Below are 13,434 nucleotides of genomic sequence, written 5' to 3'. Positions count from 1 at the left end.
TGGCACTGCTGATGACCCCCTTCCATCACTTTACTGATGTTCGAGAGTAGGCTGATGGGGCGGTAATTGGCTGGGCTGGATTTGCCCTGTTTTTGTGTACAGGATGTACCTGAGCGATTCTCCACATTGCCAGGTAAATGCCAGTGTTGTATCTGTACTGGAATAGTTTGGTGAGGGGCGAGGCAAGTTCTGGAGCACAGGTCTTCAGTACTATTGTTGGAATATTGTCAGGGCCCATAACTTTTGCAGTATCCAGTGCCTTCAGCCGTTTCTTAATATGATGTGGAGTGAATCAAATTGGCTGAAGACTGGCATCTGTGATGCTGGGGACCTCCGGGGGGAGGCTGAGATAGATCAACCACTCAGCACTTTTGGCTGAAGATTGTAGCAAATGCTACAGCCTTATCTTTTGCACTGATGTGTTGGGCTCCCCCTTCATTGACGATGGAGAAATTTGTTGAGCTTCCACCTCCAGTGAGCTGTTTAATTGTCCACCACTATTCATGACTGGATGTGGCAGGACTGCAGACCTTAGAACTGATCCATTGGTTGTGGGATCGCTTAGCTCTGTCTATCGCTTACTGCTTATGCTGTTTGACATGCAAGCCCTGTGTTGTAGCTTCACCAGGCCGACACCTCAGAGCATTACCCTAGGTCTCTGGATTACTAGCCCAGTGACAATACCACTACACCACTGCCTCCCCAGAAGATAATGTTTGATTTGTCTAAGGCACTAAGTGAATTATACTTACAGCACTCAATAGGATTCGATGAAACCTGCAGAGAGACAGTTCTACCATTGGGTTGTGGAATATGTACACGAAAGACCAGCCTCACTCTCGTATTCTTCCTTCCAATGTCAGTCTCGCCTTTCCTCAGCTCAATATCAGAATTCCTAAGTTTCAATATCCCAGCACAATCAATACTGTTGGAAGACAAAAAAATAATAATTTATTATAGGACAGATTTTTATATCTAAATAACTTTTCCATCTCCAATAAATGTGACAGAATCCGAATTGTTTATCTCCTAACTTTAACACTCTAAATACCAGATAGCTTTATTGATGCAATGCACTGCTTTGTTCACTAGTTAGGTGGTTGAACCAATTAAATGACAACCAAACTCATCTTGCAAATTGGTTTTGCCTCCCTTTGAAACAGTTATCTCTGCTGCTTACTGTTTTCGGAGAAAGCTATCCACTAATTTTGATGGGAAGTTCTACATCTGGCCACTCTTTCTAATTTGGATTTGCACACAAAATATTGGCAATCTGTTCGGGAAGCATTCTACGAGATTTAGACAGATTAGGTTTTCCATAAGTGTTGGTTTTGACTCTGCTGCAGCTAAAAATGGATCGTGTGGAAAAGCAGTTTTCAAACGGGATCGTAAATTTCTTGAAATCAGAAGATTGTGCTCGAGGTCAAAATGAAGAATGAATTTGCAGTACAGAATAAAAACTGCCGATTTGACACAGACAATTAAAGTGCATCAGAAAATGTATTAAATAAAGGTAACTAACCAATTATGGACATTTTCTTTGGGTTTGCGCTGTAATGACATTGTACTTTTCATCATTATTATTAGTGCAAATTATAAACAAAGACTTCCAAACATTGGGGGAAAATGGCCATTTTATAAGAGCCACAGTTAGAGCATTAAGAGAGATGGTAAAGGTAAAAATACAGAAACCAGTGGGAACATGGCATGATATATTGCTTATAAACCAGGCAGGCTTTTAAAAAAGGTTGAGTTAGACCTACCTGAAGAAAAAGGAAGCACTAAAAGCACAATATTGGAAAAACAGCTGGAACTAAATGTCACTCAGTTAATGCTTAGCTAAATTGTGACAAAATAGAATACAAAACAAGCAAATGTTGTTTGTAGGGTGGTTTCAGGGTGCATTGCAGGTGAATGCTTCTATGGGACCCCAGCACAACTAAAAATTGAAAATTGTGCTACACTCAAGTTCCAAGAAAGGACAGTATGGTAATTGCATCTGACTTTGGTGATTGTGACACTATGTAGACATGCAGCAATCCTTCCAATTTGCTATTCTGTGTGTACATAGGAACAAGGGTAGGTTTTTAGTGCCTCAAGGCTGTTTCACCATTCAATGAGATCTTTTTTTTTTTCGTTCATGGGATGTGGGTGGCGCTGGCTAGGCCAACATTTATTGCCCGTCCCTAATTGCAGTTGAGAAGTTGGTGGTGAGCTGCCTTCTTGAATTGCTGCAGTCCATGTGGTGTAGGTACACCCACCATGCTGTTAGGGAGGGAGTTCCAGGATTTTGACCCAGCGACAGTGAAGGAACGGCGATATATTTCCAAGTCAGGATGGTGAGTGGCTTGCAGCGGAACTTCCAGGTGGAGGTGTTCCCATGTGTATGCTGCCCTTGTCCTTCTAGATGGTAGTGATCATGGGTTTGTAAGGTGCTGTTGAAGGAGCCTTGGTGAGTTTCTGCAGTGCATCTTGTAGATGGTACACACTGCTGCCACTGTGTGTCAGTGGTGGAGGAAGTGAATATTAGGGTGCCAATCAAGTAGGCTGCTTTGCACTGTATAGCGTTGAGCTTTTTGAGTGTTGTTGGGCTGATGTGTGACCTAGCCCCATATAGCCCTTTACCCCATACCCCTTCATAACTTTGTATAACAAAAATCTATCAATCTCAGATTTAAAATTTACAGTTGATCTAGCATCAATTTCCATTAGTGGTACACACACCTCAGTGTATCTTAATTTCAATCCTGAAAGATCTGGTTCTAATTTTCAGACTACACACCATAGTCCTAGACTCCCCGACCAGCGGAAATAGTTTCTCTCTATCTACCCTAACTGCTCCCAGTAATGCCTTGAACACTTCAATCAAATCATCCCTTAACACCTTCTAACCTTGTAAAACAATTATTGAGCCCCTGTCAAAAACAAAAGAGCCATGGCAAAATATGCAGTCTGTCCAACAGTTGTTTCATTTATCACTTTAGTCTGAGTTGCAGCCTAACTTCAGCTTGCATGAGCAATGATCGGCTGATCGTCTGATATTTCGTGCTGATGGGCCACCCAATAGCACATCTATATTCCCCCCAGTGTAAATGAATAGGCCTTTGGTAATTGGTACAACCGCTGCAAGAAAACTAGTTGCATTAGGATCAAAAGGTGCCCCCAAAATTATATCATAGCCACATTAAATAAATTACAGAAGTTCAGATAAATACAATGTGCGGAATGTTCTGAACACTTGACAGTAAGCCTGGGGAGACCTATTTTAACACTTGACAATTTTTAACAATGCTTGACTTTTGGCATCATCCCCTGACAAAAGAAATTAAGAATATAAACAAAAGCATTCACTTTTTTTAAAAACAGTTATAGTGGGTGGTACTAATACAAGGATATTTAATGTGTTAATTAGATACTCCTTTAATGAGCAATGGTGTTAAGTCATTTATTTTAAATACGTAGCCCTTCAGCTAAAATAGCAGAGAAAGCTTTTTTAGGTGGACCCTAAAGTATTTGCATCTTACTGGTGTGCAACATATTTTTTCTGGCATGTGTGTTGAACTATCTCGATAAATAAAGACAGGCCTGCATTTCTATAGCGCCTTTCAAAATCTGAGCATGTGCCAAAGTTCTTTACAGCCAAATTAACTAATTTTAAAGTGTTGTCACTGTTGCAAATTAGGAAATTGCAGCCAATTTGCCCACATTAAACTCCCACAAACACTAATGTGATAATGACCAGGTAATTTGAGTTTAATGATGTTAGTTGAGGGATTAGTACTGGCCAGGACACCGGTGAGAACTCACCTGTTCTTCACCAAAATAGTGTCATTGGGTCTTTTACGTCCACCTGAGGGGGCAGACAGGGCTTCAGTTTCACATCGCATCCAAAAGATGACAAACCTCCACTCCCTCAGTACTTCATTGAAGTGTCAATCTAGACTTTGTGCTCAAGTCTCTGGACTTGGAGTTGAACCTAAAACCTTCTGACTCAGAGGCCTACTGCAGCTGAGCAATGGCTGACACATAAACTTGAGTCAGAGTGGCAAGATTTTCTGTAGCAAACTCATATCATAAAAAGATGATTTCACTACTAAGGACAGAGAAAGTCACCACTCAGGTTGCCTTCTGGTAGCCACAGAATATTGCAGATAACGGCTTCTTCATTCATTTCTTTGCATTACTCCCAAAGATAATAACACCATCTTGGTTGTAATCTCAAGTAATCTTGGTAATAGACTTTCAGTTAAGTTTCAGGGTCCACTGATGTGGAAATGAGTCTGCAAATGATACAGTGTGGGATTAGGAAAGGGGAGAATTGCTTTAGTTTCAAAACTTCCATTAAACTTCTCATTGGTAATGCTCCTAGCTTATGGTGTGAAACTGCGAACAGAGGATTTATTTATTTTTTTTTAAAAAAGAGAGGTGCTTGAAAGGAGGCTTACTTCGCTCTCATGTTGTTTTCTGGTAGCAATGGAATCTCCAGCACCTTGGTGTTATTGATGATGCTTTCATGGCTGCTTGTAGAAACCGTCTTCCCCGTGATTCGATGGACCTGGTAGAAGGCATGTGGTCGCAACAGGCGATCGTCTGCTGTTCCGATGAACAGCTGTAGGGTGAGAGGCTCACTTTCCATGTAACCATGGAGCTGGCAACAAAACAGAAAGAATCTCGCTAGACATTATACAACACGCAGCGTTAAAGACCAATTTATTTCTTTTATAGGCTGGAGCAGAGACCAGGCAAGAAAATTATTGACAGCTGCTAAGTATGTCACATTTTAAAAGGTAGCCACAACATATAAAAGTATATTTAGTCCATTTCTCATTAAGGTAAATTTTGCCAATCATATTAATTCGTAATCCCAGCCGCTTCTTATAGGCAGCTGTTGGAGCCGTTTGCCAAAGGTCCCAAACAGAAGCACAATGACCGGTTTTTCACCAATGTTTTCAAAAGATACGCCTCCTACAACCTCACTCTTGTCTATTAATTCCAACATGTAGTGCATATAAAGCTGCTGCACAGCTAGTTAAAATTGTCAGCTGTGGCTCAGTTTACAGCACTTCCACTGCTGAGTCAGGAGGCTATGGGTTCAAGTCCTGCTCCAGGATGTGAGCACGGCAACCTAGGTTGACACTCCAGTGCAGCACCAAGGCAATATAGCAATGTTGGAGGTGCTATTTTTTGATGAGATGTTAAACCAAGGCCCTGTCGGCTCTCTCAGGTAGATGTGAAAGATCCCATGGCACTATTTTAAAGAGCAGGGGAGTTATCCTTGGTGTCCTAGTCAATAGATTTCCCTCAATCAACATCACAAAAACAGATTCTCTCATCATTACATTGCCTTTTGTGGGAGCTTGCTGTGCATAATTGGCTGCTGTGTTTCCTACATTACAACAGTGATTACACTTAAAAAAAATGCTGCGTTGACTGTACTTTGGGATGTCTGCTGATCGTGAAAGGTGCTATATAAATGCAAGTCCTTTTTTAAAGCCTCTGTTGCAAATAAATGCTCAAGATTCATAATGAACAACTCAATTATTGTGTTTTGCATTGCTGTAATAAATAAATTATTAATAACTACTTGGTAGTACAGAACTTGAGTATTGCTGAAAAAAGACATGTTGTCAAAGCTTTTCCTCTTGCACTCATCAGGACAATTCACAAGTATACCAAATGTAAAGGGAACAACAATTTATACTTCATGAGAAGAGAATGATGATTGGTTGGCAATTGCCAACCAATCAGCATTCTCTTCTCATGCATGAAGACACTTGCCGACCATTTAGCATTCTCTTCTTATGCAATACAAATTGTTGCTCCCTTTACATTTGGTATTCTTGTAAATTGTCCTAACGAGTGTGAGATGAAACACTTCAACAACATGCCTTTTTTCAGCAATACTCAAATAAACTATTATTCAGAAAGTTGGAATGTTTACAGCGCAGTACATTTGTCCAAACTTCAAATCATTTTCTTTTTAAAATGTCACTCTCAGGACGTGGTCATCGCTGGCAAGGCCAGCATTTATTGTCCATCCCTAGTTGTCCTTGAGAAAACAGCAGATAAACTCAAGTCTTTTTCCTTGCTGAGCCACCTTAGGTACCACTACAGTTCATGTGGTGTAGGTACACCCATGATGCTGTTAGGGAGAAAGTTGCAGGGATTTTGACCCAGCAACAATGAAGGAACAGTGACATGTGTACAAGTTGGGATAGCGTGCGTCTTGGAGGGCTCGAGGTTCCAATACACCAGCTGCCCTTGTCCTTTCAAGTGGCAGCGATTTCAGGTTTGGAGGTTACTGTCAAAGAAGCCTTGGCAACTTGTATGCAGATGATAGGAAGAAAAATCAAAAGCTTTCTAAAAGTTGAGAATTCAAAGATAATAGCCAATTGTAATTCTCCACCATTATAGCTCATTGATCCTTATCAGGCAAATAACATTGTTAGTCCATCTATGAGGCACAGCATTGCATTAGGGATGTCTTGTTTTAATGATCAGATGCAGTAAGTCCTCATGGGCTCTGTCACTGAACATTGAGAGGATACTTACCAAGGGAAGGTGCTTTCAACTATATGTCCTAAGCTCTGGAATTCCCTCCCTAAACCTCTCTACCTGTTCACCTCCTTTAAGAAACACCCTCTTTCAACAAGTTTTGGTCACCTGTCCCCAGATCTTCTTATGTGGCTCGGTGTCAAGTTTTGATTGGTCCTTTGAAGCGCTTTGGGGCATTTTACTACATTAAACATGCTTTGTCAATGCAGCTTGCTGTTAATTATGAAGATAGCCCAAAGCTTGGGGTGGAGGGAAGCATTGAAGCAACAGTTAACCAAGCGCTAATGACTAAAAGCACTTAGGAGAAAGCAAGATCAAATCACATGACTTAGCATATGGCACAAAGAGAAAGTATGAGTATTACTGTAAATGCAGTGCGGACAAATATGACCTGAATTGTGAAAGATATAGGCAAAAAAAAAAACTGGTACAAGGAACTGCTACTAAGACAGCAGCAAGAAAATAGAAGTGAAATTAGCAGTTATGCAAATTACATTCTACATGACATGATGGGAGACAGAAATGACAGCAGGAAGTAATTTCCAAGAACCAGACTAGTAAAACTTAATCTGTTCTATTGAAAGGCAAATTGGCATACAACAGAAGGTTGTAGACTTAATGAGGTATTGGACCCAGAGTTGTATGAACAAGCTATTTGGAAGGGAAGCTTGAAAAATCTAGTATCGACGGAGGCTGGAGGACAACACAGAGCTGGTGGTATTTACAAAGCGATTCAAATGTTTAAATTTGCATCGTATATTGTATTAACATGTCAGCACAATGATTGTGACCGAGCAGGTGGTGTAGCACCTGCACTTGTTACATCTTACTGAAAATCCAGGCAGGCTCCTGCCAAAACCGAAAAAATAATGCTCGTCAGGATCCCAACTGCCTTCAGCCAGCCATGAATGAAGTACCTCCACAGGTACACTGGAAGGAGACAATGAGGTGGAGGAGGAATCACGGGATTTGGCACCAAACATGGCACTGAAGAGTAAGCAATGGCGGGCACTGATCAAGGGCAGACAAAAATGGCAGACATCCAATATGATGAGTGTTCCTCCTCTCTGCAGGCAGGCGGTGAGAATGGGGGTGCGGGTGGAGTGGGTACAAAGCTTAGTGCATCGGCTTTCAAATAGAGGGGTGGTGCAGAAAGACCATACCGAGCAATTGTTTGACCTACCTGAACACGGCAGTAGAAACTGACCTGAGTAGCAACATCTAGACAAATATGTTACCATCTCCCACAATAAATGCCTTGATAGAAAACACTTGCATTGATATAGCACCTTTCACAATCTCAGCATGTCCCAAAGCACTTTACAGCCAGTGGAGTACTTTGAAGGGTAGTTACTGCTGTAATGTAGGAAACAAGGCAGCTAATTTGCACAAATCAAGGTCCCACAATCGGCAATGAGATAAATGAGCAGATAATGGCCGGGATTTTCCAGCTCCGTTGCAGGTGGGACCCGCCATGGGCGAGGCGGCGCCCCAGCCAGAAGCCCATTGACTTGCGGCGGGACTGGAAGGTCACAGCGGCGGGCGGGTGCGGAGAATCCCGCCCAATGTGTTTTATTTTGCTGATGTTGTTGAGGGATAAATATTTTCGAGGACACCAAGGGAGAACCAAACAGTCTTCAGTATTTTGAAGACTGCTCTTCATCAGAAAAGTGCCATGGGAGCTTTTCCATCCACCTGAGCAGGCACGTGGAGCATCTGTTTAACGCCTCATCTGAATGACTGCACTTCCTCCAGTGCAGCACTCCCTCGGTACTGCAATGGCACTGTCTGCCTGGAGTATGTGCTCAAGTCCCGGGAATGGGGAATGAACCTTCGACTTTCTGACTCAGGGGCGAGCACACTTCCACTCAGCCACGGCTGACAACCGTCGTTTGCCAGAGCATGGCAACACCGGTGGCATTTGCAGGGGCACTCAGTTACAAATGGTCCTAAGTACATCCAGACCATCTCTCAGGCACACTCCCATTGAGACTCCAGAGCTTAAACTCCAAGTCTACCTAATGTTAATCTGTTTAGCATCTAATGATCACCAGAGTGTCCATGGAGATCATGATAGACTTCAACCAACCAGGATCATGGTTACATGCAAATACAGGGGAGGGACTACTCAATGCTCAGAGAGCACAGCAATCAGGATGAGGAAATGCAGAATGTGTTGCTATTTGTAAATCTTTTTCTCTATAGAAGACCAGGAATCATCTGACACAGAAGGCCTGATTGTCCTCTCCAATCTGCCTTGGCAATACGCAATTGCATTGGGTTCCCATTGGCGAGAAGTCAGGACTTTTATTCAGAGGATCTGAGAAAGTTGGGCAAGCTAAACAGGTAAGCAAAATTCTTTTTCAGCTTTCTTGGGAGATTTTCAGGTCTGAAGGAGTTAGGCTGTTGTTCTTGGATTACTGACAGAAGGCCCATAACCAGTGGCCATTCCTGCTACTGCAGACTTCTTAGTTTCTAGGTGCAGGACCCTGTGCTGCGCTTTGCACTGGGCGTAACACAAGGACATGGATCTGTAAATACAGTTGAGTTCGGGTCATGACAGGCAGAGCAAACAATGCAAGGACTGGGAGAAAAGACAACCCTGTGCAGCTTGTAACGCAAGTGCCTGGCTGATGCAAGCTAAGCATTGGAATATACCAATTTGCAAAAGCACTTAATAATAGTCTGACCTTTAAATGCTGAAACAGAGCATGGTTTCCTGGCTGTGTTGATCTCAACAATTTTGTTGACTGCATCAAGGCTACCTAATGTTAATCTGTTTAGCATCTAATGATCACCAGAGTGTCCATGGAGTCCAAGAACAAGATTTATAGATGTTATCTTCTCGCTAGTGGGACTTCCTAGGTCACTGCCCCACCATTGTTTCCTCCTTGTTAAGTACGCTAGGGTTCCACTGCTAGTACTCTCTGGTTTTCAAAATAACTATGGGCAATTTACAGAAGCTGATGGCTCTGATGATTTAGTTTCCTATCAAGTGGCAATTTCTACATTGGCAAGGCCGGCACAATAAAAAAGCAGCAACTAGCCAAGAATGCCTCCAAGTCAATGCTTTTTTTTTTTAATTCCTTCATGGGATGTTGAATTAAATCTTCATTAGAAGAAAAATGGAAACAAAAACACCAAGTTTCCAGCAAATAAGTACTTACAAAATGCAGCACATTTTTGCAGTACCCAACTTGCAAACAGAGAAAAAAAAACCTGCTGACATTTTTCAACCACATAAATGCATCTTGCAAAGTTGCAACTGCTTTTGTGACAATATATATAAAACTTCCCATTTACCTCACTTCAAATGATATAAACTTGATTCTTCAGGAGCACAAAGGTCCTGAAATTTCATTGACATTCTACAGGGCCCCTGTCATAATTTTACGGGGTGAACAGTGGAACTCAACATCTACTGCATTGCTGAAGTTAGAATATGTGTAAATAAACCAATGGACAGACAAGATTGGTTCATTTTATCATTTTCTCTTAAAATCAACAATTTAATTATTGACATTCATTCTGAATATTGATGATTCATTGCATAGTCCATTCATTTTCAACTCATAGGGTGAAATTGTCCCAGGTTTGCACAAAGTGCGGTAGCAGGAGGGACAAACGTTGTTTTACCCGTTGGCCACAATGACGTGTGCTCGCGCCGTATCGTCCCATTCCCGCCTCATTAATTATGCAGCCACAGGAAACATGCCGTCTCGCTGGCGGGGCGGCCTCCGATTTGCCCGCCACACCATTACCTCACCGCTTCCTCATGCAAGGTGTCATATTTAAACTGTAGTCATGCGCACACTTCTCAATGCTTGCAGCTCAGGACTGCTCCAGTGAAGACATAGCCCCAAAAGCCAAGAAGAGTGCAGTTCCCCCGATTCAGTGATGCATCCCTAGGACATCTTCCGGGCACCGTGGAGGCCCGGCGTGATGTCCTCTACCCCCACTCTGGCTGCAGGAGGCCCATCAACCTCACCACTCCGTCTTGGGAGGCAATGGCAGAGGTAGTCAGTGCCAACGCTGCACACAAGAGCTTGGCCATCCAATGCAGAAAATGGATGAATGATCTCATTTGTGCTGCCAGGGTATGGCAACCATCTCATCACTCTAAACTCACACACTCAAGGCCAACACACATTCACTGGCATCTCACTCACTGCCAGCTCAAGGGACATCACCACTCACTCTCTCACATACATACCCTCATGTCCATCTGGCCTCATCTCCTCTGGAGGCTGCCTCCTCAGCCCTCACCATCTTGAGGCCACTAGCACAGATCAACATGTGCCCCCCCACACACACTCCCTGGGATACCCCCCTTCCCCAGTACAGCCCTCACCCTGCAGCCTCTTCCCTTGCCTGAGGCCACTTCTCCCCCTTCCCCAAGCAAGCCCTAGCCCTGCAGCCAATGAAAAGCCACCTCCGCCTTCATGGCTGGTCTGGTAGGTAGAGACCTGCCCGTGAGCCCCGTGATGTGGTGCTGCCTGTGAAGCCTGGCACTGATGACTGTGAGTGCTGCCCGAAGTAAGGTAGGCAAACAAACCCCGAAGTCTGGAGCCAAGTGCAGGTCGCCAGGTGCAGGTCGCTTATGTACAGCTGTGAAACAGGTTGGCGTGCAATCACACCGACATGCCCGGACGAACCAGCATGGAGGGATTATAAGGAGCAGGGATTATAATGAGATGCTAAAGTATTGAAGTTAGGTTCCCGACTTGCGGTGCAGGAAACATGGCCCGCCATTGATGGGCGGAGCGGACGATCTCAGACTGGTTCCAGGCGACGGTGTGAAACTGATTTTTGACCCTGTCGCCGTATTGTAATTCCCGGGTAGCATAAAAGAGGGAGTTTTCTTTTTAGCCCACTTAAATTGCACTCAGGGTAAAAGCATTTGCAGAGAAATCAGCCCTGTATGGTTCCACGCTCCTATTATGTTGTTAAATAATGCAATGGGTGCCGTTACTGGATTACATGTCGGAGCTTCTTAAACCAGAAAGTTTTGCTCATTAAAACCTCTTCCCGTGTTAAAATGGCAAAGCAAACCTGGTTAAATAATAAGGCCAGTTAAGCTACACAGCTTGTGTTGAGAACAAAGCGGTTTTGATTTTTGTCATCAGGGTTTGAAGTCTATTGAATTGAATTCAGACAAAGGTTGCAAAGCCAGCCCTAGGAGATAGTCTCCAGCCACTAAGGCAAAGCGTTCTTTGCTGTAGAACAGCAAGTAGTGCAAAGCAAAGCTTAAAAAAACTCCCCGGGTTAAACATTTTTAAAAAACTGTAAAGCTTAAAAATTCCCTCAGACCACGCAGAAACTTTCTAAATATTTTTTAAAAAAATATTTCCAATCTTACCAAACAGTCAAGGGCCCCCGTCAACATTAAAACTGAACCAACCGCTGGATAACAATGATCAGGGTAGGTGCTTGCATGTAACAGTTGTACAGGAATCTCTGAACATGGAGGGAGAAGGAAACTGCAGCATAACTCAACCGACCAGCCAGACCCATTCTAAACAAGATAGAAGCAAAACGCTGCAGATGCTAGAAATCTGAAACAAAAATAGAAAATGCTGGAAAAACTCAGCAAGCCTGACAGCATCTGTGGGGAGAGAAAAAATAAAGAGTTAATGTTTCGAGTCCGTGTGACTCTAAACAAGCATTAGTCTCAAAGTGGCAACCGTAGCAAAACAGCCTTTACGCAAAGGGTAACATCACACTCTCCCTGTAGGGAGTTGCACGCCTTGGCACAAAGGTAGGGCTAATTTACTGAAGCAACAATTCTCCAGCATTGTCATGGGTTGACAAATTTACCTTGACTCGGGTTAACGCAAAAAACAAACTACAGTCAGCTTCTCCTTTTATTTTATTTCATAAAAATAAAAGTGAATCACAGTGCTCGTAATAAAAATCAATGCAGCGTGCCAAAGCATCCATTAGAAAAGAAAAGGACAGCTTTTCTTTATCATCAGGCTGGCTGGCTGACTGTGCATCAGCTCCCTCCACATCCTTGTCTGCTTTTATTGGGCCTGCAGTCCAAGGTGCCTTAAGACCAACTTTCTGCATCCCCACATTTCACATCTGTTTGTACCCAGCCATCGTCCCAAGGGAGCATGGGCATCTCTCTCCATTAGAAAGACACGTTTTGGCCACTAGTAGCTTGAGTGGCACCACTCTGCAAGTGTGGGGGCAAGGCAAGGGGGCAAGGCCTCCAATGAATTACCATAGCGGGTACGGGGATTGAATGATGAACTTAAGGACCTTGTATGTATTGTATAGCGGCGAACCAACCATAGAAATTCAAAGAGCGGACTCATTGTTTTAGCACTGACATGGAATGCAAGGTACTGGCATGGGCCTCATTGTATTTGTGGTCTACAGCTACATGCAGGATTTCTAAATTGATCTGTAAAAGGTGAGGCCACACCTGGAGTACTATGTGCAGTTTTGGTCTCCATATTTAAGGAAGGATGTACTTGCATTGGAGGTGGTACAGCGAAGGTTCACTAGGCTGGTCTCTGGGATGAGGGGGTTGTCCTACGATGAGAGGCTGAGTAAATTGGGCCTATATTCTCTGGAGTTTAGAAGAATGAGAGGCGGTCTCATCGAAACATCCAAGGTGCTGAAAGAGCTCGATAGGGTAGACGCTGAGAGATTGTTTCCGCTGGTTGGAAAATCTAAACCACAGGGGAACCGTCTTAGGATAAGGGGCTGATCGTTCTGGACTGAAATGAGGAGAAATTTCTTCGCTCAAAGGGTTGTGAGTCTTTGCAATTCTCTACCCCAGAGGGTTGTGGATGCTCCATCACTGAATATATTTAAGGATGAGATAGACAAAATTTCGGTCTCTCGGGGAATCAAGGGATGTGGGGAATG

General features: G+C 43.3%; 1 protein-coding gene across 4 annotated transcripts in view; it reads right to left on the bottom strand.

Moving 5' to 3' along the window:
• The window catches only part of nfatc1 (nuclear factor of activated T cells 1), a 272,670-nt gene that overhangs the window by 193,521 nt on the left and 65,715 nt on the right, over positions 1 to 13,434 (bottom strand). For all 4 annotated transcript variants that reach the window (XM_078539912.1, XM_078539911.1, XM_078539913.1 and 1 more), the window contains exons 4-5: positions 4,446 to 4,648; positions 753 to 925 (exon numbers count right to left, since the gene is read on the bottom strand). In XM_078539912.1, coding sequence (XP_078396038.1) covers positions 753 to 925; positions 4,446 to 4,648 — 376 coding nt within the window. The remainder of the gene's footprint in view (positions 1 to 752; positions 926 to 4,445; positions 4,649 to 13,434) is intronic.

This window comes from Cetorhinus maximus, chromosome 4 (genome assembly GCF_964194155.1).
Source record: "Cetorhinus maximus chromosome 4, sCetMax3.hap1.1, whole genome shotgun sequence".
Lineage (NCBI taxonomy): Eukaryota > Metazoa > Chordata > Chondrichthyes > Lamniformes > Cetorhinidae > Cetorhinus > Cetorhinus maximus.
Note: the sequence above shows the minus strand (reverse complement) of the source record. Positions and strands in the feature narration are given on the sequence as shown.